This window comes from Microchirus variegatus (assembly GCF_963457635.1).
Source record: "Microchirus variegatus genome assembly, chromosome: 12".
Classification (NCBI taxonomy): Eukaryota; Metazoa; Chordata; class Actinopteri; order Pleuronectiformes; family Soleidae; genus Microchirus; species Microchirus variegatus.
This window is the reverse complement of record NC_139813.1, coordinates 4,595,864-4,617,272: the sequence shown is the minus strand read 5'-3', so window position 1 is coordinate 4,617,272 and position 21,409 is coordinate 4,595,864. Positions and strand designations below refer to the sequence as shown.

Genomic DNA, 21,409 nt, shown 5'->3' with positions numbered 1-21,409 from the left:
ACTTAACTTAATTGCTTACTCATTAAATGTATCTGCTTTTGATTCTGTAGAATGCTGATGAGTGATAATGTTCCACAAACACTAAACCATGTCTGCTCCCAGTATCTGATACCCATGTAAACACTCGCCCCATGGATGTTGATAATGACACCAAAGCACTGTATCTCCAGCAGGTTAAAGATTGGCTAGACCCTGTTGAAAACACGACTTTCTCCCACCACGTCGCTCTGTTTAAACATTCTGATAAGCCAGCGAGTCTGTTTGCCTTTGGGTTTCTGAGAGCTCATCTGCTGGGTGGCCAGTGTGTGGAGGGGGGAAAAGCCTGAGTTATCTTCACCGCAACCTCCTCTTCAGCAATCCAGAGGATCCAAAACGAAGATTAGGACAAACCTTAAACCAGGGAGGAGGGGGCTTAGGCTCATAAAACTTGTAAAAGATGTAATTATATGCAGCTAAAGGTCTCTCAAACAAAATATTGACTAATGTTCGATGACGTAGTGATGTAGCATGGGAAACCACCCAGCTCTAATTAAAATGTGTGTCATTTAAAATGTGGCTTAAACTGGATAAAGTTGATATTGGACTCTAACTTGCAGTTTGATGCCTAATTCCAGAACTCTTACAATTCTTCTTCTTACAAACAAACAAGAACATGCTTGTATTCTTGCCAACATTATGCTGTTTTGTCACTATTTTTTATCTTAAAGCTCACATAGAGTGGTCCTGTTAACTTGTTTTTATGGTCAAAAACCTCCTAGTTGCTGTAAACGAGCCAATGGAAATCCTCTTTTCTGACGGTGTTTCCCAGCAGCGAGATTTGAGACTCAACTCTCTCACCCAGAAGACAGAGTCTTGTGATTGGCCAGTATATTCAGCACACCCGCTCTCAGAAGCGCAGCTCCCCCCTCTGGAACGGTGGATGCACTGCTACTCATTATCAAAACATTGTTTTAACAATGCTTAAAAATAGCTTCTTCACGACTCCCTGCCACAGTGCCTTTTATGACTTGGACCCAGAGTCAGACCCAGAGTCAGTAGACGGTGTCGCTTGTGAAACACCTCCACAACGGACGTTATTCTTCTTCTGCGGTTCAATGTACGCAACCGGATGTGCCCGGACTAGTGCCCGGAGCAGGACGATCTGCTGTTCCGGAGAACCGGTGCTTGCGTAACCGGACCAGGTTTTTTCAGAGATCTCGTTGAGCCCGAGATTACAATAAAACACAGCGTTCTCAGCGGTGGGTGAACTGTTTGTTTTGAACCTTCAGGGCTTCTTAATCAAGGTAATGACGCAGATACACACTAAAAAACAGTGTTGGAATTGGAACTTCCGGTCTAGGTCCGCTTTAATTAAACAATATGTCATATTGTGATTTAAATTATTGTGTGATTAACTGTGCCGCAGAGTCAAAAGAAATTTATTTACAGAATCAGAGCCATTCCAAAGGTAGGTGATCATTGCTACACTCTATAATCTGATCTGCTTAGAGCTTCATATTAGCAACAGTTGCCTTGCTAATGTCATGACGTATATAACTATCTAAACCATTATGAGACCAAATCAAGTCTATCTAAATCCGATTTATTTTTACTTCCAGATTGCATCCTCAGAGGTCTTTTTTATATGGAGTCTATGGTTTATACTCTGTGTGACTGTGTTATTGGACTTCCATCAAGTGATAACTCATGCAGAATAGTCACAAAATGGTGGTCAAACATCAAGGCCCCTGCTTTGATTAATTGCACTTGTCCTTTAGTCGTGCTCTTGAGCAAGACAGGGTTCATTTTTCAGTGACAGCCCAAGTGTTTATCATGACTGTCATTGGCACCCGGAAATGTTTACAGAGGCAGCAAGGCAGCAAAACGAGGCCTCAAAAATCCAATGCCTCTATGACATGGGCACCTCAGTGTTTCTCTGCAAATCTCTCCAGCACCTTCCACCAGTGCAGTGAGTGACAAGTACAAACACAGTCTTCCAGAGCCCCAGCATTCCTATCCCAGCCATTGCACACACACACACACACACACACTCACTGACTCCCTACAGGCGAGTTCCCGTCCCTGGCAGCAGATGCCGAAAAGAGACACTCTCAGCCTGTGATGGGATTGATAGCAAGTGAGAGGTTCTTTGTCGCCAGTCCCTGCTGTAACACTTTCCTTGTGAGTGGAAATATCTACAAAGCAATTACAGTGGAGTCTGTTTATCCAGTAGCCTTTTAACTGACAGAGTGACTGACACCTTACTGGAACACAGTGACACACAAACGTGCACAAACCTCCCCTGACTCTCGGCAGGCTACGTTGAATTTGACGAGAGGACTTGCAGCACAATGTGTAATTGCATTTGAAAGGAAAAAGTGTTCAAGTGTGACTCCTTTAAAAATAAATAAATAAAAAAGAGCCAATTAATGTAAGTCTGGTCTTCTTCAGGCCCAGATAACAAGCGACTAATGGCTTGTGCTTGTTGACACGGGCCCGTTAACAAAGCTCAGACACAACAGCTGGCTTATTTACGACACTGAGAAATTAGTCAGTCCTTAGAGAAGTGGGTTGAGGTTGAGCAGAGACAAAAAAGAAAAACAGGAAAGGAAAAAAAAAAGTCTACATTCTTGCCAGCTCCTCGGCAGGCTACAGAACACGAATCTGTAATTTCCCTTCTAGTGGTCAAGCACTTTCATTCGGTGATGCGTGGGGGGGTCAAGCTGCAGTCAGCAGTTTTATACAGAGAGACGGAGAGGAGCCTGAGAAAAGGAGAGGACCTCGGACTCGTGAGGTGGAGATAATCAAACTGTGACTGCAGTGTCTCAATCAGAGCACACAGTGGCCTGCAGAGTCAAGCAAAGTCTCCTTATCTTATGCAGACATAAATAAGCACAAGCACACAAAAAAAGAGAGGAGGGGAAACGGATTTCTGTATTTTCCTAAGATCCCGGTTTATTTATTTTCCGCTCTGAGCTGAGCTTCTTAACATTCTTGAATTACATCCAATTTCTCTCACGCTTTACCAGTGTCATGACACTATGGGTGAGGGACAGAGTGGGAGGAGGGTGAGAGAGCAGCAGTGACATATCCCTTCCTGGCCAAAATAGAAAATAATTATGTGTATGTATGAAGCCATTTTTTTTCTTTTTGGCATCAGTTAATTGTGTGCCCTTGCCGACATTTCAGATTCCAAATTTGCCCTTGTTCGTTTTCTGTGTATTTGCAAGTGTTGGTTAGTAACATACAGAAATCCATCCTACTAAAACATCCTGACCTTGATCAAGAATGTTGTGTCAGTGAAGATTACATACATTTACATCGTTCATATGCGGATGTTGTGCAGACATTTAAGACTTTAATGGTTTATGGGGTTTACGGGGTTTAAAGGAAGTAAAAATCTTAATTGAAACCCAGCTTCCTGAGAGGTAACACCATCTTCATCTTGAACACCCAGAAATATTTCCATAGATCCAACTATCAGTTCATCTGTCAAACCTGACATGCTGGGTCACCATCGAACTGTTACATCTGACCATGTTGTCTTTATGCTGTTGTTTATTATGCGCAGTGTGCCCTGCAGTTCTACATTTAGGGCTCAATGCATACAAAGGCATTAGAACCCTTATGGATGCCAATGCAGACTTCTGCACATCCTCTAGGTTCTGTTTACAGCCATACCACTAAATCTATCCCATCACAGTTCATACAGTTCTGGGAGATGGTCTGTTCCACTATACCTACCCTGCAGCAATTGCCACAGCAAAAAAGTAAAAACAGTAAAGTCCAATCAAGAATATATGCAATAAAGCTCATTAATATCAGCAGAGTTCAGGGTTGGACACACTGCTAATCCTGTAAACTATTGATTTAAAATGTGTACCAAAATCTGGGTCCTTTTCAAACCTCCTATTGTATTCCAACACTAGGACGCACCAAGGACATGTTTGAGATTCAATCACCCCAACCACATTTATAGGTTGAGCTATGGAAGTCCTCTGACCCGCTTCACGTTCAAATTTAATCCCATGTATTTTTACACTTGTCAGTGGTTCCCATTGAGTGATTCACTTGTGGCCACCACCACATTGTCAATACTGACCACCACACATTGATCTTCTGGTTTTTCCTACTATTTCAAAAGAGTAAAATCAAATTTCATTGTGGTGCTATTCGCAGCACATTGATTTACTCGTCCCCTTTCTCGATCTGCTATCGCTTTCTCTCTCACGCTCACACACACACACACACACACACACACACACACACACACACACACACACACACACACATACACAGACATCTTGATGACAGATCGAGCTGTACCATCAGATTTGGACAGGAACATGTCAATGACTGATATGCAGTTTTTAGAGATGGTCAATTCTCAAGGAGCAAAGAGATGTATTCTCTGCTCTTGGTCATCACTAAGTGTTGCCCTGCCTTGGTCCTCCTGACACGATCTGGTTCCCTTAAAGGCTTAGTCTTGTTTTATTCTGATCTTAGTCATGACCCAGTTTCGCCCACCCTTGGTCTTGGTCTTAATTCAATCTAGGTTTCTTAAGATCTTACTCATTTCTTAGTGTGATTACACTCTGGAACTCATGGTCACGGCTCAGTTTCTCCCTGACTTGTTCTTGGTCTTAACCCAGTCTAGGGTTCTTAAAGTCTTGGTCTCGTTACACTCTGGTCTTGGTCATGACTTGGTCTCGGTTTGAGTGGTCTCGACACAAGGTACCAGGAAATCAGATGATGATTACTATACACCCAGGAAAACCCTGACTCCTTGCTTGCTTGTAAACTCCAAATCCAATCAAGGTTGCAATCCTCATTACTACTAAGCACGGAAGGGACTGGCTGGTTTAGGTGGGGAAGATGGGATATTGTGTTTCTTCACCAACTGACTCTAATACAGACATTTGAGGCACTGCATAGTTAGGATGTATGCTTCTCTAACTTGAGATATCAGAAGGAAGATGTTGGTTTTCAAAAACTCTAACAAAACACTCATGATTACCTGTCTTGGTAAAACTGGAGACTGGATGTCCTTGCTTGCTTGCAACCCACAAATCCAATCAAGGTTACAATCCTTATTACTGCTCAGCACGGAAGGGGCTGGTTTTTCTAAGTGGGGCAGCTGGGATATTGAGTTTCTCCCCATCTGTCTCAATATTACCACAGACCGGGGGGGTCAGAGTGAGCTGCGGTGGGGGAATGTGGGAGATTCCCTGCGTTTTTTTCATACAGCCAGAGTGATACCGACCGGTGTGGGCCTTTCTATCTCCGCAGTCCTAGCATGATGAGTCCTGTCAGGTCCAGCCCCTCACCTCACCCTCCCTGCCTTCCCGTCTGGGCTGATTATGTGTTAAATCCGCCCATGTGTCGGGATGGGTGTGGAAAGAATGTGCACTGAACAGAGCCGAGCTTGCGGCTGTGGAAACCCGGAGAGGGCCTGGAGATAGCACCCCATTAGAGTGATAAAAGAGAAGCGGAGAGAGGAGGGTAGCCGACAGGACCAACGTGCAGGCCCGGTCACTGATGAATGCCAGGTGGAGCGGGTCAAGCGTGATAAAGGAAACAGTTTATTTCCAAAAAAACATCATTGCTTTCCTTAGAACGCTTGCTATGTCCACTGCTCCGATATGTGTGATATCTTTGTATGTAAGACTTCCAACATGGGCCTGGTATCGTGAACAGGCTATCTTTTGTCAAGTTTATTTATGTTTCTAACTTGTGGCCTTTTGGCCGTCTGTCTGATTTTGACACCAAATGCAGGGCTGCACTGTTTGGTTCTACTTTAAACTCTTTCTATGTTTGGTCATTTTTGCTTGGTTGAATTTAAATGGCTCTGTTCTACATGTGCACCATATGTTCCAGAAGCACTGGGAAAAAAAAAGATGACCAGTAAACCATGACTATATTGTGACAGACTCTTCATTCTTTCTTTCTTTTTATTTCGCAAAAGCATAAATACCTCTCTGGATGGAGAGTCTGGATTACCAGCCATGCAGAGGGGACAACTGCCTCAGGCCCTTTAAAAACTTCAGGGGCCCTAAAAGCTTTCATGTGTGTCGTCTAGTTGTGCTAATTTGGGAATGAGCACAGTGAAGCACAATAATGGCAGGGACCTCAAAGTGTGTCTTCCTTGTTGAGGTCTGATTTGAAAACATTCCAAGTGAAAACTTTGATATTTCAAATATTGCATATGCACTTGTATACATTGGACTCGATTACTTATGGAAAATGTCAATATGCGTTTCCCAAATCTGAAAATGGCAACAACTTTGAATATTCTGTTTTGTCCCCAAACAAAATTCACGTTATTGTTTTGGAGAAGCAAAGGAACCAGGATTTGGGAATGTGTACCATGAAGCCAAATAGTACAAGGTGGTGAAAGTTGGTCTTCCTTGTTTAGGTTTCAGTGATTTTTATGTTATCTTGCATTTTCCTAGATCAATCGGTTAAGGTTTTTCTACATTATAACGAGTATGATTCACACTGCTATTTTAACTTTTGAATGATCTGTGAATAATTGTGTGGATTAGTCTCTAAATTTGACATGCTGAGTGTTGTATCCCAAACTGATGAAAAAAACTGATGTTTTTTGGTATTTTGGTTTTATCTACAAAACAAAGATATTCACTTATTATATAGGGGAGAAAAGGGGAGCAAATAAACTACAACACATTCACATTGTAGAAGCTGAAATATAACTTGACATAACTTGTTTTTAAATGATTAAATGATTGATTGATTTCAATTTATCTATTGTGGCAGCACTAGTTTCTAGCAATGATTGTGCCAGAGAGTGATAGGAAGGAAGAAAATAATAGGTTATACAGTGTCTAAAAAGGAAATACTTTGATTTTATTGAGCAACTCTATGATCAAATGATAAATTACAGAGAATCAATAGGGCTGAGCATTCATTCCAGTTGGTAGCAAAAGGTATATCCCTGCTTTCCAGTGCTGGCTATACAAATAAATAAAACATAGAAGAACAAAACAGATACCTCTTCTCCCTTGAACATATCTGCTCACTTCTATTACACTGAAATCTGATGTTAACTCTGCCATAAACATTCTGTGTCACCAGTTTCTAGATACCCGGTGCCTGGTTGGATGTTCTGACAAGCATGAAATACTATTGGAAACCCGACTCCAATGTTGTGTTTCTCAGTTGTTTTACTTTCGGGGCATACGATAAGGACCATGACCATGTGTTACGATTATAAAGAAGGATGTCAATAGCTCATGCTGAGCTTATTTCGTATGCATTAACGTAGCCTCAGGCTTATGTGTGTTGCTTTTATTAGATGTGACTTATGTTCTTTGACTCAATAAATAGGGGCCTGGTGTGGACATTCATCAGACTGTGTTTACTAGCATTTTATGCATGCTGAACTATGGCTGCGTAGCTTTTTTTTCCTCACTGACTAAAGCCTGTGGTGTTTTCTTCTGCAATGTAAGAGGCAGTACATCTTGTGAGTAATTTCAGAGCAACGCAGGCAGGCAGACCTGGGAAAATTTCTCGTCGAGTATATTTCTTCTGCTTGAAAAGCCAAAGGACAGCTCGACTGAGCTCATCTTGCAGGGTGATGTGTGGACTCAAAAGGTTCAGGAGAAATCCTTGAATTTATTTCTCGAGCTTACTGCAGCATTTGCTGACATTTTATTTGCCGCTTTGCATCATCCAAACTGCATTCATGGTATTCACTGTATGCTAAGGGCTTCAAACATCTTACATTGTACATTTTTTTTTAGATTTTTTCAAACTCAAACTCAAATTTTTTTGTTCCGATTACCGGTAGCAGCAGGTCTTGGCTGTTGTTTTTTGCTGTGAGGACATTGCTCCTATCCTGAGTTTTTGTTAAGCTCCCACATACGAAACTCAAGGTGATTGTCCAGCTCTAGGATACACTGGCAGAGCTCATGAAGAAAGGGAAAAGGAGTGAACTGGTGCTGAAAATCACTTCCTGTGGTGGAGATGGAGCTTCTCGACTCCAAACAAGCTTATTTGGAACACCTCCGCTGGGCTTGGGAACAAAAGAGGAGGGAGGCTTGGAAAGGGCTACAATGAGGCTACAGAAGATTACTGAAACATACGTTTGACTGGTTAAAGGAATCTGATGTCATATTGTGCCGGATCCTCCCTCCGCCCCACACATATTTGGAATGACTGAGTCTGGCCACTGCTGCTGCACTCCACACATACACACAATCAGCCCATTCAGTTGAGGTACCTGTGCTTAGCAGGAGATAAGTAGCTTTCCATAAGAAACAAAGAGCAGATTAGCATTCCCTTACACTATGTTAGAGGGCATGTAGCTTTGCCCTCTATAAGCAGAGAAAACCTGAAGGAAATGCCTGCTTGGCAGCACACAGCACAGATCAAAGCCCTACACTGATTAAGTTATATTCCTTTTTTAAAGCCAACACTCATGCTGCGGTGCTACAGCCAGTCCAGCAAGTTTACTCTGAGGGAAACAGCAAGTGGTCGGGCCCAAATAAGATTACTGTAACATGAGCTAATCATTTTAGGCTATTTCTTTCAGATCACCCTCTCTGCCAAACAAGCAACTATGGCAAACCACCACAGTCCCTTTAAAAGAGCAAGTTCACCCACTTCTTTTCAATCTGTTTTCTGGATCTCTACTATGCTTTCTGCCTCCAACTCAGTACAATGAAGAAATGACAGGATCACTAAAAGGTGCTCTTTGTTTTGTGTCACACCCAGATTATGTTTTGGGATTGTGACACTCTCTTCTGAGCCCCTCCCACCTTAAAAGCACAGACAGACGCACATGCTTTAAGTGCGACAGATGACCTGAAATAATCTGTTCAATTCTGACAAGCTCTGCCTAAACCGACAGATCTTTTATCTGTCGGTTTATCTGCCTAAACCGACAGATAAAAGATCTAAAAGATAAGTTAGCACATCATCAGCTCATTCAGTAACAGTTTGATCCATCCATACGTCACCACAGAGCCACTAAAATGTATTTCATTAGTGCCTGCGTCCGTACACCATACTAGTGAGAACACTAGGTTCTCACTTTAGTATATATAGTATATTTAGTTTTTCGTTTTTTTTAAAACAACAAAAACAGATGATGGAAATATGACTACACGAGTGTAAGGACAAGAAAGTTATTATCAAATATTATCCAATTTACACGTGTTAGACATTGTTGGAAAGCTTAGAAATCACACTTTCAGAATCTGTAAATAACTCAAATGTCCCTAGGGAGATTTGTGACCGGTTTTGCCATGGCTGGACACAGTTTATCCAAATCCAAATTTCTCAAAGACTGAAAACAGAATCTAGAAGAGTTGCAGTCACATTCTTTCTCATATTATGTGATTTACATTATGCTGAAATCTTATTATGGATGTACTGATGAATAATACCACAATGCATTGAGTAACCTGCTTTAAGGACCATTTCCTGACTTCTACAGATGATAGAAAAAAAAACAACCAACACTATCTGCATGGTTAGGTATAAAGCCTTTAGCCTTCGCATGAGGAAATGTGTTTTTTGTTATTGGTCTGGCCTAACTCTATAAGGAAAAGGTCTGATGATAATCTAAAACAAACCCCATGCAAGACCAAGAAAAAAGAATAACACAGACCAACCTTTTATATACCTTCCTACATTTGTAACTACTCACTGGAGAAACAAATGTGTATTAAGCGTGCCCCACAAATGTACTATTTATTGCTGTTTGTGCAACACTTGCTGAAACTGCAGTGCGCGGCTGTTTTTGGAAATTTATGAGCACCTTTTTTAAGAATTTAAAGTATATAGTTATGACGCCACTGTGTTGATTTATTTTCATCTTAGTAGGAAGTAATGGGCTTCAGGCTGAGTGCCACAGACTTCTTAAGTCTAAGTATTGGAAGACATTACAGTTAGTTTTGTCCGGGGGTGAGGGTGGGGGGGGATTATCAATTTGTTGACAGAAACAATGTGGGATTATGTCATTCCTGTCCTGTAAACTGTCATTTTCAGGATCATCGCGACAAAGGTATTCACTCCGTCTTGTACTGCAAATATGTCCAGGATGAGGTAACATGATCCCAACAGAAGACAACTGCTTCAGCTGCATTAGCATCGCCACTGACAGCGATACAAATTGTAAACAACCGACCAGAACACCTGTTTTTGCTTTTCAGCTCTCCTGCTGATTTACTGCATAGATTTGGAGGTGAAAAATGAAGGGCATTTTAAGATTAAACTCATTACCTCACTGCATTTACGGCCGCTCACTCACTCGCTCACTCACTCAATAAGCCTGAGCTGGATCTTGAGCCTGTGCACTAAGAGGTCTTCACTTCTTAACATGCAGAGTGAGCATTCTGAAATGGATTCTCAGTGACATGGAAAATGTCCCCGCTTAATCGCTTTTTGTTTAGTTCATTTAACTCACATGGAAACAGGAGAAATGGCCCTTAAGGTCAGGAGCTGGGCGGCCACCTTCCTTTTATGGATAAGGTGGCCATCTCTTAAAGGGAGCTTTGCTAAAAGACTGCAGATAAAGCATTGACTCTGCGTACAGGGGATGAAAGAACAGAGTCCAAAGGTCTGACCCATCCGTGGCCCCCCTGCAGCTCAAAACGAAAACGCAGCTGAAATGTCCCCAGTCAGCAACTGAGCATTATCTCCAAATTGTGCCAACTCCTACCATCAAACCCGACCCTTTCCCGTCCCAGCCCCCGCCTATTCAAATCCACCATGACCTCTCCTCTCATCCCAGAGCAGTGACAGACAGCATTGGAACAATGTCAAACCGGTTGATCGTCACTGCTGTGGTCAAACACCCAACCAACACCCGTATTCCTGCCCTAACAAAGACACTCGGACTCCGATGACCAAGAGCTGCGATGATTAGTCGGCATAATAGTCAACAAATTCAAAATCAAATCAAAACAAATTTGAGACGCATAAAAAAGGAAAATGAAAACGTATTCTTACACTTTTCTGTGACAGAGAAACTTGTTTACCACATTTCCTGTCCCAGAATTCCTCACCCAATTAGCCTGTCTCCTTCAAGGTTCAGGCCTGGTCCATAATATGTCGATAATATTAATAAACTATCTGTGTTAAAATATGACACATAGCCTTCAACTTGTGATAATTAGTAGCACCTGACTGCCAACATAAGCAGACAGAGTTATATTAGTTCCATAATGGGAAAATAATTGCTAAACAATAACTTTGTTGTTAGATTAACTGAAACATTAGCCATCAGATTAATCAAATGACGAAATAATAATAAATGAAACATGAGCCCTACCTGTGACTTTAAAGCCCCATGCAGTAAAGCCCCATGCTCCTGACATTTTTTCACTTAAAGTTACAAAGGATTCTGGCCTCTTCATATTAAGCTTGCCTTCAAAAACATTATCTCTGAGTAGAACAGATTTTAAACTTTGTGACAAACTTCTGTTTTCTTGCTAGGATAAGTGACAAACCTCCAACTGTCACACAATGGTACCAATAAACGTATAAAGTTTTGCCCTTAAAAAGACTTACTGTGCAAATGAAAGGGGATGATCATTTGTTTGAGGGAACATTTTTTTTATTTTATATTTTTTTGCCTTTACTACTTGTTGGGGTGGGGACAGTTGTGAGCTACATTTAGCTCACAACCATTAGATGGTGGTTTATTTTACTTCCTGTTTTAATATCTTTGTGACTACAGAGAGAACTTGTGTGTTGTTATATATATGTATATTTTCTGACTTTTTATGAACCAAACAATTCATCCGATAATCGAGATCATCAGCAGATGAGTCAGTAAGGAGAGCAATAAGCCTATACCTAAACTTTCATTTTAACTGAATCTCTGAAAAGACCATCACAATGCCTGAAAGCAGAGCCATTCTCAGCCCATTTTAAGTCTGTTTCCTCTGCTCTGGGTGTTAGAGAGAGGGAAAAGTGTGAAGTTATGTAACAAGTTATTGATTTTTTTTTTCCTCTTAAAGGAAGATTGAAGTACAGAACCAGTGGGGCCTCCCGGAGGAGCAGTTCCACTGACAACGGGGGACTTTCCTGACGCCTCTTTCGGTGGCGAGACCCTGCGCCCCCCGGTCACATATCACTTTCACCTTCTTGCCACGGGGACACAACACAGAACACCACAGGCATTGTCCTCTGACACAGAGTTTGCTTGTCTGATCACATCCCTCTCAAGCAGTCAGTGAGCCCTCAGTTCCAAAAAGGGGAAAAAAAAATTGTGCCACAGTTTGGGTATCTAAACAGGGAAAAAAGCTTAGAAGTGATTTGGAAGCCGGGATCGATAGAGATGTCTGAACCTGTTAGTACAAGCAGAGATGAGGGCCGCTGCACTGTGGGGAGGGCTCTTTTGTCATGCAGGGAGAGAGGGAAGGAGGGGTGGAGAGAGGTGCTTCCACCGGCGATCAGGGGTCAACTGCTACGATCATCCATCTTCCATCTTGACAGTGTCCTGTCAACCAAGGCGCTCATGTTTCTAAACACAACAGGCAGGCCTCTATTGTGGCGCTGCGCTGGTCTGCAGCCATGTGTAAATGAAGTTAATATTCACTGACCTCATGCATGGGCTGATGTGGACCCTGATGTCACCTTGGAAATAACACTATCTGACGCAGAGTCACAAAGGTCTCCCTTTTTAAGGCCAAACAAAGTCCCTTGCTGGTATAAGTGACCATATGGCTTTGTTTGCCCTAGAATGAGGACCGCTTACTTGGATTCTGTCTTTTCATATGATGCAACGTAGGGTTTCAAATGTGGTCTGGCAGGTCAGATTCCAGGACCTAGACAATGATCGGCAAGCTGCCCTGAAAACAGCATTAAATGGCTGCTTAGTGAAATTTGCATCCACAATTTCACCCTTTCTTCTCCTTGTCACAGCCAGAACTCATACATGCGCGTAAACTTTTACAACTACATCAAGTCTTTTCTGTGTCCACGACTGAAGTAAATGCTAAGAAATTGGTCTAAAATCACAAAGAGCCTAATTCACCAACAAATCTTGAAATTACTTGTTAAAACCTATATGTGCAGTTTTTTTACAATAATTATTTTTACTCTAAGGTAAGAACATAATCTATAGACACTCAAATATATTTGACTACTGACATGCGTGTGGGAAATAATCAATGTTTCATTAATTGTTTTCATTATATCTTAAGCATGATCATCTCCATCATCATAAAATTAATACACATCAGTTCAGTTTAAGGAGATTTTATGAATGTGATCTTTTCTTGAGAATTTTCTTAAAAGGTCAAGTGTGTGTGTTAGGAGGGCTTATTAGCAGAAATTGTATATACTAATATAAGTATGTTTGTATAAGTGCTTAATTGATTTAACATTAAATCTGCTGTTTTTTAGCTTTAGAAAAATCCATTTACATTAACTTTTTATAAATATATATATATATAAATTGAACATGGTTTGTGCGCCTACAACTGTTGAGTAGATTGAGCTTTTTCATCATCTTCTTGATATTCATGTATGCATGAGTCACTCTCTGAGTCCCATTAGCAGTGGGGAGAGATAAACCCCATTACTAGTGACCAGGCTGCAGCAGCCTCCAGTCCATCTTTAAGCTCAGCTCCCTGTGCTTATAGATGTGATATGTTTCAGCTCCATCTTTACCTCGGTGTGATATCTGAGAAGCAGCTGAAGGAAATAATTAGCCATGACAGCCCTTTTGTTTCCACTGCCTTTGCTTCGTCAATAAGTACAGTTCATATGAATAAGTTTGAGGCAAACATCCACCGAGCCAAACGACTTTGAGAACAAGCCTCGCAGTGAAAGTTTTCCGTAAGCAAAAAGGAGGCATTTGTGTTTAATTTGACGTGTTGACAGGGCCGCTGGGTCCCACAGAAAGCACTGCTGGCACCAGTTCAAGCCAGTGTATCCCAGGGAAACAGCTTCTTGCCCTTACCTCTTGTTTGGAAGTGTATATCTAAAACGGGTCATTGGTTGTCTAAGTGAAATAAAGCAAGTCTTCATGCGCACAAGCTTGCCAAATCACTATTTCAAACATTCTGCATTTGCGCTTCACTCTGTGAGGAAGCAGCTGTGGTTCAGTCTCTGCTAATCAGAGGGAACTAGAAAAGAAGCTGCACAGTAATAATCTCATAGTCATGAAGACAAGTCTGCATCTGTGGTACTTCCATTGAAATGTTACCACCCACTGCCTGGCCTTTATTGTAATTTCAACAGCCATTGTTCTCTCTTCTACTAGGCGAACACTATTCTTATTGTTATCATTATTATTTCTAGTTTAGCCCACGTTTGCACGGCACAGAATGAAACGATATTGAAAATCCTCTTATGCAGGAAACCAGAACAAAAGGGTAAAACAAGAAAGAGTCATGCTCGATCGTGAAATACTTTGAGTGGCATTATATGGAAGATCAAAATTCAATAAGTTTGAACCCCACATTTGTACTTGCATGTTCAAATGTAAGCTTCTTTTAAGGAATTATGAATTACTTACATATGCAGAAACAGTTTTTATCACGTAATTTAATTATTTATTTAAAGATTTGATATTACATTGTTTATGTTAAATGTTTTTGATAAGACTTCAGATTTAATCCCAATGTCGACAGAATCCTCGCAAGACTTTACTTGAATTATCTCAGTCCAGGAAGAAAAATATCTATTAAAGACTTTTCTTATTATAGTTTTCTTTGACAATACCTTTAGTATCTGCAGGGTTTGGAGTAGCGATTGTACAAAACAAGACATGTGATGATGTAATCTCGGGCTCTGTGGTGTCTGAGGTGATGTTATCAAAAATGAAATGTGTTGTCTGGCCAAATGTCCAAAGCCAAAGATATTGCACTTCCAATAACATAAACAGATGCGGAAAAACAGAGCAAATTGTACAGGAGAGACACGGAAAAGAGGCCAATGTTTGTCGAATTATTTAAAATATTGATCCAATAATCAACTTCATACTAAACATTCTACATTCTCTAATTGTGCTTGAGTGATCAATTCAAGGTAGCTGTCAGCTGCAATGTGTGGTACATCCTGATCAGAGAGTGGCCCATGATTTCTGGCCCAACTGCTACCTACCAAGACAACAAACAGAAAAGCCCTGGGCTGTGGAAGAATGCTACCATTCACACAGTAAGCGGACACTAGCCATGACAGCACGAGCTCCCATCCATCAACAATTTGTTTCAGTCTTGAGTGATTTAAGTCCATTTGGGTCTCCTGTGGATTCCGCACACACCTGCCATTTGCATAATTAAGCTCTGGAGCAGTTTGTGAAAAAAAAGACAGCCATTTGGTGTATTAAACTTGCACCTTATCAATCAAGTGGTGCATCAAGAGGACCTCCTGACTCTTGGCTTCATTTGAAATGCTAAATGCAGCAGCTTCCTGTCTCCAGCCCTGGTAGCCGCCTGGTAGCTTCCATACACGGTAGCTGTCGTGGTCAGGCCCCACCACTGCACATCCCTTTTCCCTCAGGGGGCTCAATCATCAATCAGCCTCCAACTAACTTCTGTCCTGCTCTCTGACAGCCAAGATGGATGATGCCAGCCTTTACAGGATGCTGTATCCTCTCATTAATTCTCTTGTTAGCATGCAATGATAGCCACACGATGTGGCCTGTTTTATCCATTTTTTCCACCCTCCGATAAAAGCCTCTCCCTTTTCTTGGGTTAGGGTCAACAGTTAATCATGTCACAGGCACTGGTTGTTTAGCACCACAAAGATCTGATGTGTCAAAAATCGGACAACATACATTCCCGGGATTGAGCAACACAAAGAGGCCAGTGTCCTCCCACAAGGGCCCTCTCTCTGTCTTAACGACTCTGTGGCTCCATTGCAACCAGTGGCCAGCGCTCAACAGGACCAGCAGAATGAATGGTCGCTATTTTCACAACACGCACTTCTTTGCTAAATGAAGCCCGTGCAGGCTGCGGGGACACTTCAACTGGCCTCTCTTTTTTTTTTTCAGCAGCCATCGCTGCCACTGAAGCCACTGCAACACAGCAGGGTGAGGAGAAGATGAGTGACATTTACTGCCACACAAAGAGTTAAAGAGAGAGGGGGGAGTGAGGGGCATCGGGGTGAAAGACAAGGGGTCCCTCTCCTCTGACGGTGATGAATGAGTTGATCACAACACAGTTCAGAGGAGGCCTTTGCGTCCTTTCAACAGAGCACCTCAAATGTCACAAGCGACAGCCTTACATGTCTACCCCACCTGCACACACCCTCCGAATAGTTCACTTGATGGCCTAGGTAAGTAATCTAAACCGCAGATACTAAAACACGTAAGACACGTAATGGTGCTCGATTTGGTCTGTGACGTAATCTGACGGCATCCAGAAAACGCATACAGACAAAAAGTGATTCCCAGCTAGTGTTTGTGGGACAAGGGCTGCAGTCTAATCAAACAGTGAATTTTACTGTGCACAGAAATGTACTGAATAAATATCTTCAAGAGCCAGTTTGCGTCAAATAAAGTAGAATTTGTTATACGGGCTACATCCAGGGACTTTAAAGTTTTTTTCCATGAGGTCCTGAAGGGAGACCACACCAACCAAGTCTGTGTTGGAAAAGTTCAAATAAATGTGGCACTAATCCCTCAAAGCCTCTGTACTGTGTTTGTATGTTTCAAACAAAGTGCCTGCCGGATCCTCTAACAGGATCAGAAACCCTCCCTCCAGTGTTGGAATCAGGGGGATTAGGGACAGTATTTGTAACTTCCAACAATCAAAAAAGAATGTCCATTTTTACACAGACACGGGCAAAGTTTTTCAACTTTGACAATTGTTTTTATCCCCTTTGTTCAAATTCCTGAGACGACCGTGCCTGACAATTGTGAGTGTAAAGCTGATATCAACAAGTGTTTTCTATGAGTGTGCATTGTGTGAAACTACATTGTGTTTCTCATTCTCTATGATGGCAGGCTTTTCAGCCGTTTATGTGGAATAAAATTAAAAATGCCTTTACATTTGGTTCATGTTTGGATGCCAACATTTATAGCATAACATAATTTAGTTTGTGTAATACTGATACCGATATCACAGCCCTCAGTATCAATCTGATCGTCTGAATCTTTTTTTTACGAAATTATACTAATCTGTATGGCTCTTTCATCAAGGCCCACATAGCTTATACAATTACTGCAGAGCGGCAGACACAAGTATCCCTGACTGACATTCGAGTCACAGGATTTTGGCAGGATATACCTCTCTCTGTTTGGACAAGTATTTATGTCATATTTTGGATGTTTTGGATAATATCGGACACACGTTTTCCTCTTTCAGATATCAATCTGGCCCATAACGATCCTGAATATGGCACAAGCTCATCCCTATGTACAAATGAAAGATGCCTTTGCGACACGACAAGACAAGATCGTCCAAAAGTCAGGGTTTCACATTTTTAACGGTCACAGTCACTTGGACTTATTGCTTTGCTGTTGAGCTCCGAGATATAGTCTGACTCTGAATAGCTTTTAGATTGTTCTGGGGGGAAACTACTGAATGGACAATTTAATGTCAGTGAAGCCACTGGAAGAAGTGCTGATAGTGCAACTGCTATTCTCATTTTATTTAGATTAACTACCCCTTAATACAAAGGCCCCTCATGCCCCGGTGGAGATAAGGCTCATAACGGTGCAGCATCAAGACTGGAACTTGATCCATATAGACATTAATGCACCTCTGGCTTTCAACAAATGGATGCCAGGTTCATTATATCTGCAGGCGTTTTGTTTTTTAATTGACACGTGAAAACATAATTAATTAATAGTGACACGCAACAGTCGTCTGTTCGGAGGGTTTTGCATCAGGATAAAATAAAAACATATAGCTAAAATTACTCTGACAAGCCAGAGCTGTTTGCTGTTTTGCTGCCTCACCTTCCCTGTGGAAATAAATCACGGGCTTTCTGTGCACCTGAGGGCACAATCGGATCTCACATCTATGCATATTAAAACAACAAGAACAATAAAAAAGAGGAAGCTCCGTGGGCTTGAATCAGCAATAGCCTGCGAACACCAGAGATGCGGCACATCCTGAGGTGGGCTGCGCTGCTCTAAATTACATGGCCTAATATATTTCATTAACACACCTCCCTCAGAGGGGTCCCTAATGGAAGACAGCGTGGCATAAAAGCTAGTCTGCCAGGGACACTAATTTGTTCTTAGACGCATTCCGTTCAATTATTACTGGCTGCTGCTCCTCATAAGCTGCTTAGAATGAGGCTGCCCTCGTTGCAGAGAAGAACAAAAAAGAGAGAAAAGAAGCAGCTTTAGTTTGCTGACAAGGTAGACCACTTAAGTTCTGTGACCCGAGTCACCTCCTTTTAATCCACACGAATTGTTATCTCCGAAATCAGGGGGCCACTGAAAATAATCCCCAGTTTGAAGTGACAGAATGCGTGTTATTGTTAGTGGCAGTTGCAAAATCTGGCAGCACGACGGACGACGCACAAATGAGCCTTGGCCCAGGGCTAAGTTTGACCTTCCTGTTATGCTCCTTCATAAATATCCCGAGGCCTAAATGCCAAAGCGGAGCAGCTATTTGTTTCCCTTTCTGTCGTGGTGATTTGGCTGGGGCAGAGAGATACAGAAAGACTGGCTGGACTTCCCCTCGACCTGTGTTTTCTGCTGCTGATTGTTTTGGCCTACCGCCAGTGAGAAGGAGAGAGCAGCTTTTCAGGCGAAGGAGCTAAACTCCACTTATTATTTAATCCCAGTGTAAACAGAATCACAGCCATAAATTAAGGGCCTCGTAATCAATTAACGCAGATTCCAATTATAATACTTGGGGTGTTTGTCCTTGATGGTTCCATCCATCTTTACTGCTGTCACATCAGCTGCTTTAATCCCATTTGCCTACACTACTCTTCAGTCAGCTTTGCCTAAACTATAATTTCCCCGTGCTTTGCATAACCACATCACAAAAACGCCCCTGTTTTGTTTCCTTTCTCTTTACACATCTCCTGTTATGTGAAATCGAGGAATCCCCTGACAGATTTAATTTAGCAAGAAAGAACTCTGGGAATGTTAATTAAAGAACTAGTAAATGCATACTTCTTTATGATGGTGTAAAAACAAACAAACAAAAAAGGCACTCACGTTCGCATGAATCCCCCTTCTGGTGAAATCCAGCTTTGCATATACATTTCCCAATGGGCACCAGCCATTCTCCCTCAGCGCTGCAGTGCATCTTGGGCGAGTTGTCGGCCTCCTCCTCGGCATCACTCACACACATGCCCTCGACCTCGACTAGCGAGGAAAACTCTGATCCCGTCACCGTGTCGGGGAACGTGGCCAGGTTCTCGATGATAGACCAGCACTTCTTGTAGTAAACTTTCACCGACACCAGTGCGATGCACGCCCCTACATCCTGGAAGGCCAGGTAGAAGCCCCGTCTGGACAGCGGGCCGATGATGCGTACCTCCGTGTTCAGTTTCATCTTCCTCTCACCCAGGTCACCCTGAGTGAAGCTTTCGTCAGCAGCAATCGTGTCAATTTTCACGTACTGGTTCTCTCGTAAGCTCCTGCCAACCTCTGAATCTGTTTCCTGGTAATACAAGTTGAACGTCTCCTTGCACGTGCCCACCACACCGGGTAGACTGTTACAATCCCTCAGGGTGAACTTGAGTTCTACAAAAATTCTCTGAGCATCGCCTTTCTCTACCCAGTTAGTCCGAAGCCAGTTATTCTGATTGGGCTCCATGACTTGGCAAACCTGGTACGTGCGGATGGGTGTGTAGTTCTCATCCAAACCGCTGATTTCCTCCCACTGCGAGAAGAAAACACACATTATAGCGCACACATCTACAAAAGTGAGCTCCGCTGTGTTCTGTCATCAGATAGTGTCCAATGATTGCCAAACCCAACCAAAAAACGAACTGAAGGAGCTGTAATGGCTCTAACAAAGAGGTGTATGAAATACAGTCATTTCAGACTCTGCTCCATACAATAACAATAATAAACTGCAGTGAAAATTAAGGGAGATTAGCAGCCGCGTTTATATGGCACAAACACATCTTTAGAGGATAACTGCGCTCAGTTTATCTTCTTCTTCTCCTCACATTATTTATTTAAAAACTTTCTCGCAGCCTGCTCTTAATCAGACCTGCAGGTTTGAAGCGGTTCATTGGAAGCTTTGGGGGCTTGTGTGCTCAGAATGTCAAAAACCTGGAGAGTTTTTTTTTTGTGTGTGGCAGGTGCATTTTCCTGTACTCTTTTCTTACCTTGTGAGGGACTTCTGTGTGGTGCATTCAAACATTTCAAACCTACTTTAGACATATTTCATTCCCATCACAGATGTGGGACATGAGAGAAAGCAGGAAACGCATGTGTACATATACTGTAGATATAAATATAGAGATACATCTGTGTTGCGGGGAGATTCTGCAGACTTACCCCATTGGGAGGATAAGAGATCCACTCCAGTTCTGTCTGCTGTGCCTTCGAGTCCAGCAGAATCACTAGTGACAGGAAACCGAAAGAGGCAGGTGGTTAAATCTCACCGGACTGCGGGGAGGGTTTGGGGGGGACACTGGGGGAAGGTGAGTGTTATAGTGACAGGCCACACATCTACATCTACACATAGGCATGACCTCATTTCAAGCAGCAGCAACTAAAAAAGCAAAAAAAAACATAAAGAAGAAGAGTCGGGTTTGTGTGTGTCTGTGTGAACACTGCAGCACTGCGGGGGCAACTTTTTTGGGGGGAGTGCGCAAAAAGGACTGTTATAAAAATAAAGGGTACAATTATCATTACGCACGGGGTTTTACGCGCGTTTCCTCGATTTATTGTGACGTTATTGTTACGCAATTTATGATATTATTTAGTTGTTGTTGTTACCTGCTTCTGCGGTGGCTGCAGTGTCATCTCTTGCTCTGAGCGGCCATAAAAACTACAGAGTGATATGACGTTAACAGGCAGCGAGTGTCGAGGTGAGAACCGGCGCAGGAGATGAGACGGTGAAAGGGGGGAGAAAGAGAACAGAACCAGCCTGTTTTGGATGCAAGAGCGCAAAGCGGCACCGCGGCACTTGTTTAAAATTTTTTTTAAAAGATGGAACTTGGTTTTTTGTTGTTGTTTTGTTTGTTTGTTTTTTTAAATTGCACTGTGTAATAAATCGGTTACAGTCTGAAAAGAGGAAGGACCGGGTAGTGCAGCAACGAGGACGCGCAGCAATAAAAAAAAAATAATGACTTACAGGTGACCTACGGAATCCCCTTCAACGCACATTTCATTATCATTTTTAATATTTATATTGTTGTGTCACTTTTGTTTGTGGGTTTATTTCGGCTTTTACGCATGACATATCACTATATTTCACCCCGTTTCCCGGACATATTATTATTTGTTTGTTTGTTTGTTTGTTTTTTATTGTTTACATTCTTGCCAAGTTCGGCCGGTGTGACAGTGTGACGACTCCGC

The 21,409-nt window shown here is 42.2% G+C and overlaps 1 protein-coding gene across 5 annotated transcripts in view; it reads right to left on the bottom strand.

The window, feature by feature from the left end:
* Positions 1-19,706, bottom strand: part of epha7 (eph receptor A7) — a gene marked incomplete at its 3' end in the record, with an annotated part of 96,814 nt that extends 77,108 nt beyond the window's left edge. For all 5 annotated transcript variants that reach the window (XM_083898774.1, XM_083898775.1, XM_083898773.1 and 2 more), the window contains exon 1: positions 19,088-19,706. In XM_083898774.1, coding sequence (XP_083754900.1) covers positions 19,088-19,691 — 604 coding nt within the window. In that variant the 5' untranslated portion in view covers positions 19,692-19,706. The remainder of the gene's footprint in view (positions 1-19,087) is intronic.
* Positions 19,707-21,409: the final 1,703 nt, after the last annotated feature.